General features: G+C 48.3%; 1 protein-coding gene across 6 annotated transcripts; it reads right to left on the bottom strand.

Annotated features, from left to right (window-relative positions):
• Window positions 1–7,421: 7,421 nt before the first annotated feature.
• On the bottom strand, window positions 7,422–15,083 carry LOC311423774 (potassium voltage-gated channel subfamily A member 2). 6 transcript variants are annotated; one of them, XM_084498199.1, is made up of 2 exons: window positions 15,063–15,083; window positions 7,422–14,266 (listed from the first exon to the last, which is right to left on the bottom strand). In XM_084498199.1, the coding sequence occupies exon 2, from the start codon at window positions 13,040–13,042 to the stop codon at window positions 11,543–11,545; it is 1,500 nt and encodes a 499-aa protein (XP_084354325.1). In that variant the 5' UTR covers window positions 13,043–14,266; window positions 15,063–15,083; the 3' UTR covers window positions 7,422–11,542. The 6 variants fall into 6 exon arrangements, with proteins under 6 accessions (XP_084354325.1, XP_084354323.1, XP_084354326.1 ...); XM_084498197.1 differs by lacking the exon at window positions 15,063–15,083 and adding an exon at window positions 14,827–14,953; XM_084498200.1 differs by lacking the exon at window positions 15,063–15,083 and adding an exon at window positions 14,630–14,647.
• Between the last annotated feature and the right edge of the window lie 3,062 nt (window positions 15,084–18,145).

Consider the following 18,145-nt stretch of genomic DNA (forward strand, 5'->3'; position numbering starts at 1 on the left):
TGAACACAGACATTTTCCGATGCTAAAAGAGCCAAACGGCAAGGCAGCCTGACAGCCCCAAAATCCCTGCACCCCTCAAGCTGTGGAAAGCCCCAGCTGAGGAGGAGCACCCCACACATGTTGTGCAGTCAGCTGTGCCAATGCTTTGCTCAACATCAATGCCACGCTCCTCTTGGGTGCTGAATGCCTGTGGCACCCAGCACCATTCATGGGGGCTGTGAGCATGCCCAGAAGGCCCCAAAAACAAGGCTCAGGCACCAGCTGCCTTTGGGCTGGGAATGTTATTCTTGCTAAAGCAGTTTACCTTATCATTTTCAGGGGCATTTGTACCACAGGGCTGTGCCAGGCAGCTCTGGCAGTGCCCTTTCTCTCTGTCCCTGTACGGGGTGTGCAGAGCAAACACCTCCAGGGCAGGAGACCAAAGCCATGGGGGTGCATTTCCTTTGGGTTACCTTGGCAAAGTTGGTGCTCATGTAAATGTGGAAGTGGGTAAAAACACCTGGGTTTCACAAGTCCCATTTATTGCAGGTGGAATTGGACTGTTGGGGAGCTCACCAGGGGTATTATATATGGAAAAGCGTGTCCCCCCAAGCTCCATCCAGGTCTGTCAGGAGCCACCCCCCCAAGGGCTGTGCCACACAGAGAGGTTTTCAGAAGCTGAATAATAACTAAAATGCCATTAGGATGGCTGGGAGCTGAGCAGAGGAGGCCCCTGCCCTGCAACCAGTAAAACTGCAGTAAGAGCTTCTGCATGAGCCCTGCACTTGTGTTCCTCTGCTGAAATAGCTGCAGACGTTCAAGACATCTGAGTCTCTTCTTTCGTAAAGCACTTTAGAGCTACTAATGAAAAGCACTCTATAAGAGCCACGTAATGTCATCATCAGAATAAGAATAGTTGCTATCAATACTTGCCTCTTGCCAGTCTTATTGGATGCCATGACCAATATTTTTTTTTTGTCTTCACAAAGTTATGCACTGGTATACCAAATGCTCAACTGTGTTTTGTTTTTTTTTTCCTCATCTGTATGGTTTTCAGTGCATTTTAGTAACCGAACACATTTAAAAACATCTTTGAATTAAGTGCATTGGGCTGCCTGGCTAGGGATTTTACAAATGTCCAGAACATTCTTGTTTAATCAAGGTGCTTCAGGGTTAAATTCTCCTTCTGCCCTTAAAAGAGTGGAAACAACCAGCATGTGAATGCTTAAGAGTGTGGACTGGACAAATCTAGAAGTGGAAGGAGCTGCAGCCATCTGGACCCCCTGTGCAGTTGTTGGAGGGAGACCAGCAGCCAGAGGGAGACTTGTCCCTCCATCCCCTGGAGGTGGCAGGCAGACAGAACCACGCAAACATCTCCCTGGGGGTGAGAGGACTTGCACCTAGAAACACCTGCCCAGAGACCAGCAAACATCCTTGTTTGCTCCCCTGGGGCTCACCCAAGCCATTCCCCACAGCATCCGTGCGAAACCAGGAGACTGGGAGGAGCTCACTATGGCCATGTCACCTCCAAGGTCTTGCCCAGGGATAACTTGGGAATTTGGTCTGCCCATTTGACTGATCCTTTTGTAAACTCAACCCATATGGGGCTGGATCTGCTCTTGCCTCCTTCTAAACCTCAGAAGTTTATTATCCCTGAAGCCAAAACTGGTGAGCTGTGAGATAAAAATGCTGTTTCTGCCAGGGATTTCTGCAGCTGCCTCAGAGCATTCACAGCCACTTTCTAGTTATTAATGCTTAAATGTGAAGAAGTGTGTTCCTTCTGCAGAGATTTGCCTTTAATTAGCCAAGGATAAAAGGACAGTGGAAGACAACCCTGTGCCTAGTCAGGAAAGTCTATGCTTTCAAACAATGTGCTGTTGGCATTTTTTTTTTTTTTTTTTTTTTTTTTTTTTTTTTTTGAGGCAGGGAGCAGGTGCCTGGCAGAAGATGCTTGTTCTGCTTCCCTTGCCCACCCCCACCTCCATCTCTTGCTGCATAAAACATGTCCGTAGGGCCTGATCCTGGCTGGTGTCAGTGCACTAGGGAGGTAAAGGGGGCCGGTGCAGGAGGATGATGGCTGCAGATGCAGGAGTCATGGTGGATCTCCATGTGGCTGCAGGGAGCTGGGTGACCTTGTCTCTCTGGCTCTCCAAACCAGCCCAGCTCTTTCCAGGAGCTGATTTTGGCTGCATTGAAGGAGTAGCAAAGCAAACTCAATGAGCTCCTGCCAGCCCTGGGTTCAAGCTGCAAACCCCGACACTGCACTCTTGGGGTCCCTGCTGGGAGCTCAGCAAATCACCCATTACACCAAGGATATCCTGAAGACTCACCTGTGGAGTATCATGCGATTTTGGGATTAACCTCCTTCTCTCGTGCCCATTGGGGATGGTGAGCTAGGGGGCAAACCGTCTTCTGAGCCTTTGCTAAATCTCCCAGGTGCCTTAGATACAGTTTCTCCCACCCTGGGTTTTAAGATTAAATGCTCAGACACTTTCCTTGTGTCTATTTCTGCATCTCCCCAGCACAGAGGGGCACGGGGCAATGTGACAGCCAAGCAGGACGTCAGCAAGTTGGGCTGAGAAAGGCAACTGGGTGCCTGCATTCCCCATGAAATCAGGGTAACCTCAGAGCAAAGGACAAATGTTTGGGTATCTCTAAATAATATTTAGGTATCTCTGACTTTAATCCTGTTGTTCCTTGCATCACTCCTCATTACCCTGTCTGCACTAATGCTTTGAAGATCCAGGGCCTCACCAGTATCAGTTCTAAAACTGTAAAAGAGGAGATGTGTGTTTCTTCCTTTAATACACCCTGATATAGTAAAAAGCAGCCAGTAGCCATTACCTAAACTCCCCTTCTCCTGCCCTGTACCTTGTGCTGGGGTGTGGATGAGCACTGCTCCCAGGAATAGGCCTTTCAACACCCAGCACAAATGCAAAGGAGGGAGAAGAAGGAGCAAGAGAAAGTGGGAAGGAGAAAGAGGGACCTGGCCTGATTTCCAGAGCTGCAGGATAAGTGTTCATCTCAGTGAGAGCTGTGCGAGTGCTGAACCTTTGCCTGGAGGTTACCTAAACATAGGCTGCGGGGGCCCCTCTTCGCACACCCACACTTGCAAATTTTGCACCCAGCTGCTCAGTGAAGGCCACCCTGAATCTAAGGCACTGCAGCAGTGATGGTGCAATCCTACACCAGCTCATTCTCGAGTCCTGCCACGCTGACATACACCCAGCGCTTTGTGATGGGCATCACTGGGAGGGCAGCAGTGTCTCAGCTGCAGGACCACTTTCCCTTCTCCTCTTTCAATCCTTTCCCCATCCACCCTCATGCTGTCAGCATTGTATTGATGGCCTTTCAGCAGCCCTGGTCCAGAAGTTGCTTTCAGGATCCAATCACCCTCTTTGCCAAATGGAAACGGATTTGGTAATAGATAGCCAGGGCAACTAAAAATCCCCGCTCACCCCTGGGGCACATATGATGGGCTGTAATGGGGTTTTAGCAACCTGAGCTTCCCAGGACAAGCAGCAGTGGAAGAATTTTCTTGGCACTTGGCTCATTTCCTTCTTCGATGTAACCAGGCGGGATTATGAGGGCTTGAGCACTTGTAGACCCCAATGAGCAGAAAGCCTTTTGCAAAGGTGCGCAGTGTAGTCCTCCCCAAGACAAAGAGCATCCCTGTGCCACTGCCTTTAAGGACTCTTTAATTTATGAGCTGGAGCAGATAAACAAGGGTTTCATAGGCTCTTGCCTGGCAGAGAAGCAACACACAGTGAAGAAAGCACGGAAAAGTAGGTCAGGCAGCACTGGCAGGGTCAGCTGCACACCCAGGATTGCTAGCTCTGGGAGGTCTCTGTGTCATATGTGTAGGTCTTCTTCCCCATCCTTGTCTCTGAAATGGTGCAAAAGGACAAACAGAAGGATGCTCACCCCTGACATTATCTCCTGAATCCTCCACACACGGCCAGGATGGTGCAGCATAATGACAGACTGGCAGTTTAAAATAATTACTGCATCCGCCTCACCGCCTCCTCCTGACATCCCCTCAGAGAGCCTGCAAAGCAGACTTCTGCAAACCCCTCGCACCAAGCAGTGTTTAGATATTGATGAGCCCAGAATGCTGCCAGCCAGAGATAAGAGCAAGGGTTTGGTGCCTGCTGAAGCTGACCAGAGCCTCTCCTGGTCTTGGAAATGGGGCTGAGGAGTACCAAGTGGCTCAAATTGGGCACAGCTTCCACCCACCATTACAGAAAACACAGCGACAAGGGTGCTGCTGATTTAGCCCAGGATGCACTGCTCATAAATACTTGTATTACCTTGCATGGGTTCAAATGCTTTCTGTATTTAAATGTTCAGAATTAAATACTTCCTTTCATGCTAAATTACCCATCCATGGCTCCTCTACCCATTTATGTATTTTCTCTGCCCCAGTACTGAGCTTTGCAATTTGCTGGATCCTGGGGCACAGCATAACAAGCTGTATTACAGGTGTGGAAACTGAGGAACGAACTGAGATGTGTTGTTCCCTGGGTTATACAGCAGCTTGCTGGCAGGACAGGAACCCCAACTCAAGGACCTCTACATCAAGCCTGGGTCCTCCACCACTGAAGCCAGGGGGGTTGAGGATGCTGAGGTGCTCAGTCCCTGTGCAGAGGCTTGGAGCTTGAGGGAGCTGCCCCAAGAAGATAGAAATCAGTGGTACTCTAAAGAATAGACTTCTTCAAGGACCAGGAGGCTTGAAAACAGCACCAATGCCACTGGTACATTTCTGGCCAGTTTAGACAAAATTTAAGCACTGCTCTTCACATTGTCCTTGGGTTATTACTCTTCTGTGTATACATCCAAGAGTGAGGAGGCTTCTTGGAGGTGGGGAAGCAGCTTGGGAAACCTGAAGTTGAGAGCTCCAACTTCTTGCAGGAGGCTTGCAGCAAGAGACTGGCTCAGTGGGGTTTGCTGCTGAATCCTTCCAAGGTCTCCAGCAAGTGATGCCACATCCTGAAGCCAAACATCAATCTACAATACAGGCTTTATTCATGGCACTGACATGAGTCCCATCTAGGGGGAGAAAGATTTGAACTTTTTTATCTAAAAACAAGCCATGCCTAGGATAGGATATTTTTTAGAGTCTGGGTTGTCACCATGGCAAGAAAAAAACATTTCCCCAATATGCAGAAGTGAAAATAACAAATCTCTGCCTGAAGTTCCCACAGTGTCCCTAGTGCAGCTAAGTGTCCCAGTGAGATGCAAGAGGATGAAAAATGCCAACCCAGAATTGGGCTGGTTTGGTTCTGTGCAGGTAAAACCTAGTCCTGGGGACACACCTACTGCCCAGCTGTCTCTGAGCATTCATCTCAGACCCCTTAGGGAGAGGAGAACCTGCCCTGGGCAGATTTTGGATAAATATATATACATTTCAGTCCCCATTGCTCTCTCTCTTTTGTGGAAGTTTGCCAAAAGCCTGAAACACGAGTACCAACCTCCAGCTCCTTCCCTCCCCTTTGCTCCCCCAAAACACATGTAGGAGAGGCGAGGACTCTCTGTAGCAGAGAAAGCAGAGCTGAGTTTGCTCCCTGGGGTTTTAGCAAAGCAACCATCCATCTGTGAGAGGAGTTGATGCCTTCATAGGGAACCCATCCCCATTCCCTGCTGCAGAGACTGTTCTCAGCCTGAAGTCCTACTAGGACACATATCTTGGGACAAGAAGTTTGAAACACCACCAAGGAATTGCTGCTAGCACCATTCCTGCCTGTTTGCTTCTCCCTCTTTCAAATGTGATCACCGCCTTATAACCCACCAGCTCAGTGCCTGGAGGTTTTCCCAGAGGTGTATCCTCCAGCACAGCACCCATGGGAGATCTGCAGACACAGCATGGAGCAGTCTGGGTGAAGAGCACCAGGTCCTCCCCACTGTCCATCACCAAGAGTGAAGTCCATCCCCTTCCAGGGGAATTTCCCCCAGGCTGATTTTTCCATGGTTCAGGCAGTTTCCTCCTTTTCTTACAGAAGGTTTAGATGCACAGAAAAAATAAACAAACAAACGAACAAAAAACCCTCAGTCTACCAAAAATACATTTGCTTGTCTTTTTCTTCTCCACCCTCCACAGAACTGATATCAAAATAGCTCCTCAATAATATACATATTTATTTCCTCTTAATTAGTGCTGATATTTACAAAATTTGTGATACTCTGTGAAGAATATATTATGTACACTCATGATAAATCAGACAGCAAATGCTCATTTAGAATACGTATATACACAGATCTGTATACCTATATACAATTATCAGCCTTATTGATGCGGGTGTCTCAGACTGCAGACACACCCAACCCCAAGGACACCCCCACGCTGTCAATAAGAGCAGTAATGTCTATACACACTGTGCAATTCAGATACAGCTGGTGTCTAAATTTTTGTCTAGCAAACACATGATTTAATGACTTGAAATTCCCACGAGTCCTCCTTTACCAGTTTATAGGCCTCTCTCCATTCCTGGTCCCATTTCTCCTGTAACCATGGCAACAAAAGGTTCGGCTCCAGCATCGTTAGGATGAGTCCTTCTTGGATTTCCTCTTCCTATCGATTCACTCAAATTAGGCAGCACACACAGGCTTGATCCAATGCCTGTTTTTCCCTTGTGCTTCCAGCAATGATTAGTAGATGACATTGGAGGACAATAGCACAGTCTCAAGCAATGAAGGAGCAAGTGTAAATGGATAACTGCAGTCTTATAAACAACAGAAAAAAAAAAAAAAAAAAAAAAAAAAAGCCCAAGCCCCCCAAGCCCTGAGCAGCCAGGCAGGGCATTAAACACACACATGGACCTTGCAATAGGGCCATGGTCATATGATGTCCAGGAGCTCTGGCAAGCAAACCCATCCCACACAGAAGAGGAACTGGGCTGAAGGGTTTCCCACTCTCCATGCATGGTTGGGTCAGGGGGAGCTCATCCCTGGGTGTAAATCTGTGCTGTGCTCTCAGGGCTGATTTACACGGCTGGAGACTGGCCCCTTGCCCTCACCATGGGATGCAGCAGGATGGGAGGCACCCAAAAAAAGAGCTTGGAGGGTGACATTTGGACAGCCAAAGCAGTAATTTCACAGGGAGACCAAGGCAACGGAGGATGGGGAAGGGCATGAAGACCATTGTCTTCCTCAGGGCTCCTGGAGCAAGGCAGCAGCCAGTCCCCAGTGAGAGGGGCCACAGGGGGATGTTCTGGCTGCTGCCAGGGGTGCAAGGAGAGAACCACATAATTTTTTGGGGGAAAAAAACAAATGCTTTGGAGCTGGCTCCTCCTCTCTTCACCCCTGCCACCCCAGCAACATGCTGACCACCACCCACCAACTGAAGAAACCACTAGGACCCCCCCCCATGAACACAGACCCCAAGATAAGCACATCCCAGCTCCAAAGTGGAGAGGTGCTTCCATTAAAAAAAAAAAAAACTCGCAAACAAATTCCTTCAGCTTCTTCTTGGCTTTCCCTGCACAATCACAAAAACATCAAGGATGGGCCCAAGCTGGGGATTCAGGATCCAGACCAAAAATGCTGCAAAGCTGCTGGGATGCAGGGGTACATGGAACTGGGTGCCACTGGTCCCCACCACCAAGGCCAAATCCAGGCCTCCTTCACTTGGGCCCATCCCTATGGGTGTTGCAGACTCCAGAAAGGCTGCAAGACTTTGGCAGCATTTTTAATGCTGACCCAGGAATTATCTGATAACAAAGCAAGGCCCTTCTTGAAATACCTCCTCCTCCTCTGTCTTTTTCTCTCCTTCTGTGTATTTATGCACAAATATGCCCATATTTATACTCCCACATGCCACACTCGCATAACACTAATGTAGAGATCCTTTTCTTGGTATAGGTCTGTATCCAAATTTGTAAGACTTCAGCACAAAGCTACAGAGATTATTTTTCCTGATAAAACACATCACCCCATACCGATAATTTTTTTCCATCAGCTCTAAATCACTTGGCAGTGTGCAGCCAGTACATGAGCTTCCCCTCACTGCCCTTAACAGCAATTTCAGAAGATTTTAAAGGTCTGATGGGTTGTTCACAGGCTTGGGCAAGTGCTGGCTTTTAGAAAACAACTGTAACCACCATTTTCCGTCTCCAAAGCTAAAACACAAAGAATAAAAGTTAAGATATGGCTACTGCCTCCTCTGGGTGCCTATGCAGGGATACCTCCACAGAGCAGAAAGCTTCAGTTCTCCATTGCAACTGTGGCCAATATCTCCATGGGAGGAGGGAGAGGAGACTCAGCCCCTGCATTTTGGCATCCTCAGTCTGAGGCACTTCCTATCCCATTTTTGTACCCATTCAAAGCAAAGGGAAGTTTGGGATGCTCAGCTTTCTCTGCGGATGCAGGCCCAGAGTTACTCAAACTAAATTCTTCAAGAAAAAATTACAGAAAAAAACACAGTCTCCTCCTGAAAACTGGTTCAAGATCACATCAGTGAGTCAGAAGCAAAGCTAGAAATAGCACTAGAGCTCCGACCTGCAGGCACAAATCCCATTAAAAACTATAGGGAAACCATTTCTCCGGGCGGGGGAGAAATCTGGACCCTTCTGTTTTGTGCAGCCTGATGGATGGCTTCTTACCACAGCCCCCACAGACCCTTTTTGCACTGAAAACATATCTGAGCATGCATCCAGGCACATCCCCTACTTCCCATACATGGCACCAGGGCCAGTGCTGAGGTGCTCTCCCTCCAGGGCTGGTTTCCCTTCGTGCATCTGCCTGGGTGACTGCAAGAGGTGCAGGATCCATCCAGATCCAGAGAGGCCAGGAAGTGAGTTACTCACAGGAGTTAAACAACAAGGCCCTTTGCAAAGTCTTGTTAAGTGCCAGCATCCTCTCTAAATGCCCGTGGCAGCCTGTTTTTAGTACTGCTGCTTTCCTGCACAACAGGGTTGGGACTGTCCCAGGTCTGGGGGACCCATGGGTGGGCAGCCAGCATCCCAGTGCATTGGGTGCAAGGTTGCATCCCCATAGACCTGCAGTGAGCTAGACTGACAGAGGCTGGCTGGTTGCCTGGAAATCACACCCATGCCATCCCATGCAACAACAAGCTTCAGAAACAGATTTATTGCTTTCAGTTGTGTTGCTTCTTTTGTGTGTGTTGCAAATGTTTTTGGGCTTCAGGGACACCCATTTCAGAGCTGCAGCAGCAGAGAGGAGGAGAGTACTCTAAACACGATGAGATATAATTCAGCACAGGCTGCAGGGCCCAACCCTGTGCAGTGTTGAGCACCCAGAGCCCAGTGCAGTGCATTGGTGCTGCTCTGCACAGAGCAGGATCCAGGACTCTGGTGTGCTCACCATGAACACTGGGTGGTAATTAGAGCCAGGCCTGGATCAATCAATCACTTAAGTAAAAATGAGTGATCCCACCTGGTTGAGTGGGGCCACGTCAGCACAAGAGATGGATCAGACCCCAAACAGGATTTTGAATCATTGCTGTAGAATACGTTAGCACCCTTTGTTGTATTGTTATAAATATTGTTTTCCTCTTGGAAGTCAGGAAGGGTCCAGCTGACCTCACTGGCATGCTTTTCAATGCGTTTTCTTCGCTGCACCTGTGCTTGGCAGCAGTGGTGAAATGCTGACTGTGCCCAAATTCTGCCTATATTCAACCCGACTCAACAGGCTGCTAAATGCCAGCCTTCACCCAGGGACTTGCTTGGCTGGGACCTTGGCAGGGGTTTGCATCCCTCTCCCCTGCCCTGGCCCATCTGGCCCATTCTGGGTTTTGTCAGCAGTGGGGGGACAGACAAGGAAATCCAGGTGGGATGGGGAAAGCAGATAAGACCCATGAACCAACAGCTCCCAGCTATCCCCAAATAACACCAGAGATGAAGAAGAAACATGGGCAGCCCTGAGGCCTCTGCACCTTAACACAGCCCTAAAAACAAAAACAAAAACAAAACAAAACAAAAACAAACAAACAAAAAAACCACAACACCACACAACTGGGAGAAAGCAAAATAAAAGCAAAGTCTTGGAAGTGTGAGCTTGGATCTAGCCCAGCCTCCACCACACAGGAAAAAACCACCAGCTCTAGGGCTCTACATGGTTGAAAAAGGGTTTGCCAGCCCAAAACGTGTCCCAGGACAGGTCACGTCTGGTGCAGGTCACGTCTGGTGGCCCCTGAGCCAGGAAGCCCTGATGCTCTGAGTGATCACTTTTGTTCAGGAGTTGGCCCAATAGTCGCTCTCTAAATATCTATACACACACACACACACACAATAATTGTATAGGAAAGGGCTGAAAATTGCTGAACAAGCAAGTCTGGAGAGCCAGTACCTGCTATTCCACCTGCTCCCTGTGCCCTCTCTGATCAGCTGTGGTTTCTGCTCATGACACCACGATTAATGACTAGTTACTCACCCCCTAATGAGTGCAGGTGTTTAACTTTCAGCTCACCTTCCCTCACTTGCAGTACTCAGCTCTTGTGGCTGGATGCTCGGACACTCAGGCTTTGCCTTGTTATCTATCAAACTGTTGTCAGCACATGCTTTCCTCATCCAGTTTTAAACGTATTAGAGATTTTTTTAGCTTCCATAAATTTTCTTTGAGCCACTGGAGTATCTATAAACACTATAAACATGTATACTGTATAGTCTACTAAGAAAATATATATTTGTGTGTGTATTAAATATTCAGATTCATGCAACAAATACCCATGCAGCTGTACTGTATTACTGGTTAAATTTCACAGCAGTATAAATATATTATAGGCCACAGCATAGTTGCTCCAGTTTTATATATAGATATATAAAAAAAGATGCTTTTTCAAACTAATTTTCAATGTGTCAGTGGAGGTGTCTTTGGTGATCCTGGAAACAGTGGTGATGGAAGTGTCATCTAAATAAATCAATAAAATCCAAGCGCTCGATTTATTTACTCATCCCTCCTGATGCCTGGCATAGAAAACTTAAGACTTAATAAATAATGCGCCGTCAGACTAATTATCCCTCCCCTGGGCCTCACACTGGCATACTGCAGTGGCTGAAACTATTGCAGCATGCAGCATTTTCAGTTATGAAACGCGAGCCCGGGTGATGCGTTCGCACTTGGCATTCCCAAGGCAGAAACCCAAGCCTTCAAATAATTGGGGTGGCCGGCAGCATGCTGGCCTCCCCAGCCCTGCACAACATTTCCCTGCTGCTGCCTGTGCCTGGAGCTGGCAGTGACCCAGCACTGGGGACAGAGCTGTGCCCAGCCATGCTCCCAGCCAGCCAGGGAACATACCCTGCATCTCTGCTATTGCACAAACAGGAGTGGTGCTTGGCTCGACTGACCACTCCACACCTTTGGAAACCCACAAGCCTGGGATGGGAGAAGGGAAACAAAATGGTTTAGTTTGTTTTTTCTCTTTGTTTGCTTTCACAAACACTTATTCGGTGTGGAAATCAAAGGTTAAAAGTCACTTACATAGCTATTGCTTCCCATGCAGAACCAAATATACACCGTAGAAAATACTGTATTAACTACAATGCAGAGCAGCACTCAATATCTGCAATTGTTCCACTTTAGCTTTAAATACATTACTAGGTTTTAGCAACTAGACATCAGTTAGCATTTTGGTGATATTCACATAGTTTGTGTTAGCTAGGGTGCAATTGGCTGTCTTCAAGTTCTCCTCCCTAAAATCCTCATTGCTATTGTTTACACCTTCCTGAATCTCCATATAATCAGACTTACTAATGGTAGAGGCACTTCTGCTTTTCTTTAGGTCAGGGGAAGAGGGGATCTTTGGGCAGCTGGTTACTTGCAAATATTGAGCCTGCTCCTCTCCCTCTGTCTCCCGGTGGTAGAAGTAATTGAAGTTAGACACTATGACGGGCACTGGTAAGGCAATTGTTAATACGCCAGCGATGGCACACAAGGACCCCACGATTTTCCCCCCGATGGTTGTGGGGACCATGTCTCCGTAGCCAACAGTCGTCATGGAAACCACAGCCCACCAGAAGGCGTCAGGGATGCTTGGGAACTGGGACTCGCTCTCGTCGGCCTCTGCAAAGTAGACAGCACTGGAGAAGAGGATGACACCGATGAAGAGGAAAAATATCAAGAGGCCCAGCTCCCGCATGCTGGCCTTGAGAGTCTGCCCCAGGATCTGCAGCCCCTTGGAGTGCCGGGACAGCTTGAAGATCCTGAAAACCCGCACCAAGCGGATGACTCGGAGGATGGCCAAGGACATGGCTTGCTGGCCTTGCTGACCATCCTCTGGCTTCTCGGCCAGCTCCGTCCCTAAGGTGATGAAATAGGGAATGATGGCTACAATGTCTATAATGTTCATGATGTTGGTAAAAAATCCAGCCTTGCTGGGGCAGGCAAAAAACCTCACCAAGAACTCGAAGGAGAACCAGATGATGCAAAGTGTCTCTACGATGAAGAAGGGGTCTGTGAAAGAGGTCGATTGCTGGTACCCCATGCTGCTGTTGGAGTAAGGGGGATGGCTCAGCCCGCTGCCATGCATGTCTTCATTCTCATCACGAAAAATGGGCAATGTTTCCAGGCAAAAGCTCACAATGGAGATTAAAATCACCATGACAGAGACAATAGCTATAATCCTGGCAGGGCCTGAGCTCTCGGGGTACTCGAAGAGCAACCATACTTGTCTCTGAAACTCATTCTCTGGCAGTGGTCTTTCCTCTTCTTTGATGTAGCCTTCGTCCTCCCGAAACATTTCCATTGCTTCTTCCCCCAGTTCATAGAAACGAATCTCCTCCGAGAAGATGTCCAAGGGCACATTAACTGGCCTCCGCAACCTCCCGCCAGACTGATAATAGTACAAAATCGCGTCGAAGCTGGGTCTGTTCCGGTCAAAGAAATACTCATTCCTGAGAGGGTCAAAATATCTCATTCTCTTTTTAGGATCCCCTAGCAAGGTCTCTGGAAACTGGGCTAGTGTCTTGAGCTGAGTCTCAAAGCGCAGCCCTGAGATGTTAATGACCACCCTCTCGCAGCATTCATGGTCGGTCTCAGGGTTGTATGTGTCCTGCGGGTGACCAGGAAGAGCTGCAGCCTCGTCTGCAGGATCTCCGGTAGCAACTGTCATACTGGGGTTTAAAAGAAATCCTTATGCTAAACTCTTCCAAGTGCCCGGTGGTGGGATTGGACTCAGGGCACGGCTACTATCCTGCAGAAGGACAGGTACGTAGGTTTGGAAGTGTTTCATGAAAAACGAAGGGATGTTAAAATAAAAGAAAATAAAAAAGAAAAGAAAATTGCCCCTGCTGAGAAAGAGAGAGATGAAATAAAGTTGGGGGCGGGAGAGCAGCTCCCTGCGCTAGCATGTCTACCACCTTCCTCAAGGGGTTAATTTGCCTTCTCTGGGACAGAGTTCAGAACTCCCTTCTAAACCAATTAGGTGGAAGAGAGAAAACACCTGAGGAACCTTCATCTATTCACAAAGAGTGTGAAAAACTGTCATTGGCAAAACAGAACATTTTTGACTAAAAAGAAAAATTTAATTAAAAATAAAATAAAATTTAAAAAAAAGAGGGAAGAGAAGGAAAGGAAGAAAAACCCATCCAGCCCTACACTGGCAAGGGGACCCGCGGGGCACCCGGCAGAGGCAGCACGGGCTGAGCTCATTTCCAGGCATGCAGCTAAGGGTTAACATTCAACCATGCAATAGCAGACAACCCAGCACTACCCTCCAGGAAAGCCTTAACGGCTCTGATTTAAGTTCAGCACCTTCCCCATCCTCCTGCCCTGGCCATAAAGCCATGGGATGCCACACTGCCCGCCCTGCTCTCCGCTGACCTGGGCTTTGTGGCTGCCTGAATTTCGGTACAAGCTGCCCCGCGGACCACTGCAGTCCCCCTCCTCAACCGCTGGCATCCCGGCTCCTGTCATTCTCTGCAAAGCACCATGGCACACAGAAAACAAATCACATTACCTGGAGAAGCCAAATCTTAGTGCCTCTTAGTAAGACCGATTATCTGACCCTGGGGAAATCCTAGAGAGAAATAGAGGCTTCCAAGATCCCCATAATTTCCTCTCTCTTCAAAGTTAAAAATAATGGTGAGTCATCGTAGAAAAGGAGAAGGGACATAAAAGGGGTGAGATTCCCAGATGGAAGTCAGGTCTTGTAATGGTTTGGACTGGAGAGAGAGAGAGAGAAAGAGAGACAGAGGGACAGTCTTCTCAGTAGCTGTTGCAGGTCTGCACTTCAGGGCAGATGAGCGTCTGTCTGATGCCTTCAGTACGGCGTTGAGAAGATGCTAAGCTCAGCAAAACCTGATGTCCCCAGTGTCCTCAGGAGGTGTGGCATTGCCTGGAAAAAACAGTGAGAAGGTATAAAGCTGCCGGGGGCTTGGAAGGATCATCTGCAAAGCCCTGGCTCCTCCAGGAAGCCCTTTTTCCTCCCTGCGAGCTGTTTTCCCAGTGCCTCCCTAACCTGCACTGCAACACGAGATGAGGGTGAGAGCGCGCTAGTGGCAAGGTGGAAAAAAACAGAGCCCCATCCCCTCCGCTCCGGCTCAAGGCGGCGGGGCCGGGCCGCCCGCGGGAGCCGATGCCAGCGCAGGGGAGGAGGCAGCGGGTGGAGGGGGAGCGACGCAGCCCCCGGCCACGAAGGATGCTCTGCAACGGCTCGCCGAGCACCCAGGAATTGGTGGTCCCTACGCCATCGCGCCACCTTTCCGGGTAGTTCGGGATGCTCTGGTGTCATCTATGAGACCAAGCCCCCTGCCGGTCCCTGTCTGGTCCCCCCCCAAGACCATCTGTTCCCCCAGTAGCAGTCGAGTAGCCCCAAGCATCTCCGGTCATAGGACCCGCACGACCCGCATCCGCCCTCTTCCCATCCTCCCGAAACCCAGCCCCCGGCCGACCCACCCCCCTGGGAATTCGACTCCGGTGGGCAAAATTTCTCATGGGGATGCTGAGGCTCCGATCCCTGGTCAGCGCCGGCTCATCAGCCTCCCTGGTTCTAAATTAGATCATCCTGCACTGCCTCACACCATGGGATGCTCCAGCCTTTGCTGTCCAACCAAACTCTCATTTTCCTTTTTTTTTTCTTTTTTTTTTTTTTTTTCTTTTTTTTTTCTCTCCCAAAGAAAAAATCCTCTAACCTCCCTTCTTCAGCTCCAACTCGACTTGTCTACTTTGAGCCAGGATTACAGAACTGAGTAGGGGAGGCAGGTGGAAAATAACCCTATGAACTGAGCCTTCTTGGCAAAGATTTCTTTCTTCTCCGGGGCATTTATGCCTGTTGTTTTCTCTCTTTATCACCCCAGGTGCAGATATTGCTGCAGATCCCTCTTTTCTTGGAAATTTCCTCTTCCTGTGGAACCCTCCTCTCCCTTCTCTTTATGCACTAGAAAAAATAGTACAATCCTGACAAGGCTTGCAGCATTCAATGGCTTCGCTTAACCCTTTTCTGCCAGGCCCAGAGGAGAGGAGGTTGCATTTGTCCCAGTTTTTCTCCTTTTCCTGCATTTTCTCCCCACCAGCTCACTCTGAAGTTCTGCTGGGTTTGACCTTCTCTGGCTCCTCTGAGCACCATGCAAAAACACTGCATACACCAGGAGTCTGCTGCTGCCAAAATATCAGGCAGTCACAAACCCCCATCTCACCAAAAATCAACCAATCTTGATCATTTTTTTTAATACAATTTTTCTCCTGCCCCTAAATTCTCTCCTCCCCTTTCTCCCAGCCCAAAACAATCCAAGTTTCTTCAGTGGTACAGACATTTTCTCATTTTTTAACATGTTGATTTTTATTTGGCATGAGGTATGGGCTCTCTGAGCCCAAACCCAAGTGGTGGTGGGGTGGTTGGTGCTTATCTGAGATGGCTACAGCATCACCTAGCTTGACATCACAGATTCCAGTCGTGTTTCTGCTACTTTCTCCCCACTGCATGCTGTCCTGACTCCCTTTGCTAAGAGGCAAACACCTCTGCCACCTTCCCAAGCATCTCTGAGCTTATTTCATGCAAATCTGGGGGCTGCAGGGGCAAGAAGGAGATGAAGAGGAAGATTTGCCAAAAGACCCCAATTTTTCGCTGCATACACAAACCCAGGATCACTGCAGACATGAGCCATCTTTCAGAGGGTTGGGATTTTGGATGTCAGAGATCCTCGAGGACAAGGTCATGTTTGCTTTCCCTTTTGCAACCGAAAACATGAAGCCTCCATTTTCACAGTTTGTGGCAAGCTGCTATTTAAGCAGGGACATCGGGGAGGAAAGGGAGGGGGAGGGAGGGGGAGAAAAAGGCACCAACTTACAATTGGCTCTGCAGTCAGGCATGCAGCGAATGCACAAGCAGCCGCGCTCTGCTCCACTCCGCTGACAGCACCCTCACCTGCGCCACTGGCCCTGAAACTTGCCCCAGGCTCCCAGGAACAAACCTCCACAGGCAGCAGAGCTTCTCAATGAATATTCATAAGATTAATATGAGCATCTCTCCCCCCCTCCCTCCTCCCAAGCAAGAGACCTAGATTTCAACCACTGGGAAATAATCATATCCCTGGGTGCACGATGCTGCTGCTCTGATGTGCAGCTCCAATCCATGCTGTGTTCTCAGTTATAGCCTGGATCTGCTTGGGGAGATCTGGGACTGGAGAACCAGCAGCTCCATGCACCTTTAGGGAAGGCGATGGGGCAGGATCAGACTCAGGGGTGCATGGCGCTGTTGGCTGGGGTTGAAGATGGATTGCTGCCCAATGTGCAAGGCTCCTCAGCTGCTCCAGCCCAGCTGCTTGAACAGCATTTCATGGGGGGCATACAGCCTCAGATGAGCCGTGCACCCACACCTGGAAACCTCATTCCCTATTCTCTTCTCCATCATCCTTAAAGCAGTAATTTTATATCACTTCACATTTGCAGACCTTCCCCCTGCACACGAAGTCATCTTCCATTCCTAAAGGAGGGAGATGGGCAAGAACATACAAACTTGTCATAAAAGACTCACGGCTCAGTCACTGCATTAGAGATGAGAATGATCCAAGCATGAAGGAGATGCTTGGACCACTCCACCATTACCATGCAAGGAGAGCACTTGGGCAGCAACAAGTACCACAAAATGCCTGGCATCCAGCAAATACAAGCACTGGAGGAGTTGATGGAGAAAATTCCATTCCCATATGCAGCAGCCAGATTTGCAAGCACCTGCCAGTGATGGAGGTGATCACCCCGGAACACCAATCTGAGGTATGCTTGGATCACCCTGAAAGTCCAAGAAAATCAATGCTAAGAATGATGCCAGTCAGAGAAATGTGGGGATATGGAGGGCCTAACCATATGATTTTAGCTCTCCAGGGCACCAGGAGCAGCAGGTGGAACAGGGCCAGATACTGGGTGCATCACTGGGGTGCAAGGGGGATGCTATCATCCGCTGCTCCTCCCAAGGCCCCTCCTGACCTCTTCTCACCCTTCAGAAACAAAGATATACTTCCCTATTCCCATCCAGATCCCAGTTTTGAAAATGAATTTCTAATTCCATGGCAAAATAGGGAATCCTTCTCTTCCTGTCATGAACAGTCCTTGTACATAAGGGTTTTTTTATTGTGTGCATCCTGCTGGGTATGAGGCTACTCTGGAAGAAGGTTTTTAAAATTTTGTGTGCATTGTTTCAGTCTTTTCTGATGGCAGAACTGTCATAGCAGGGTAGGCTGAATCCAGAAGATGATTTGCCCAAGGCTAATACTTATGCAATATGCAGAAACTGAGGCTGAACAATTCAAGTGAAGTTGATTTTATAACTTGTTATTCCTTCTGCTGCCTTGCAAAGGTTTTGCAAAACCAGTGGGATTTTTCACATAAGCAGAACTGTCTCCTTACAAAGAGACCGAATCCTGTCTCTAGCAAATCAGGCAAATTTCTCTGAATTGAGTGGTGCTCTCTGATTTACTATCCTAATTGTGGAGCTATTATTATAATGTGTATGTCTGCACCCGCCTCTCTCCACCACGCTGTCAATTTGAGAAGTAACCCAGCATTTCAGAGAATTCAGCAAGCTGATACACTGCACCCACTTGTCTGTTTTACATGTATTTCAATATTTCAGTGGCTGATACCTTTGCATTAATATTGTAAAAAAAAAAAAAAAAAAAAAAAAAGTATTTTCTGGATTATTTCTTTATTTCTTTTATTCAAATATATTTATACCCTTCCTAACTCAAAAACTTACCCCTTAAAAAAAAAAAAGTTTAAG

This window comes from Aythya ferina (assembly GCF_964211825.1).
Source record: "Aythya ferina genome assembly, chromosome: 25".
NCBI classification, from domain to species: Eukaryota; Metazoa; Chordata; class Aves; order Anseriformes; family Anatidae; genus Aythya; species Aythya ferina.

Excerpts from the sequence above, each read along its gene's own strand:
- LOC311423774 (XM_084498199.1), bottom strand. The coding sequence starts at position 13,042 with ATGACAGTTGCTACCGGAGATCCTGCAGACGAGGCTGCAGCTCTTCCT.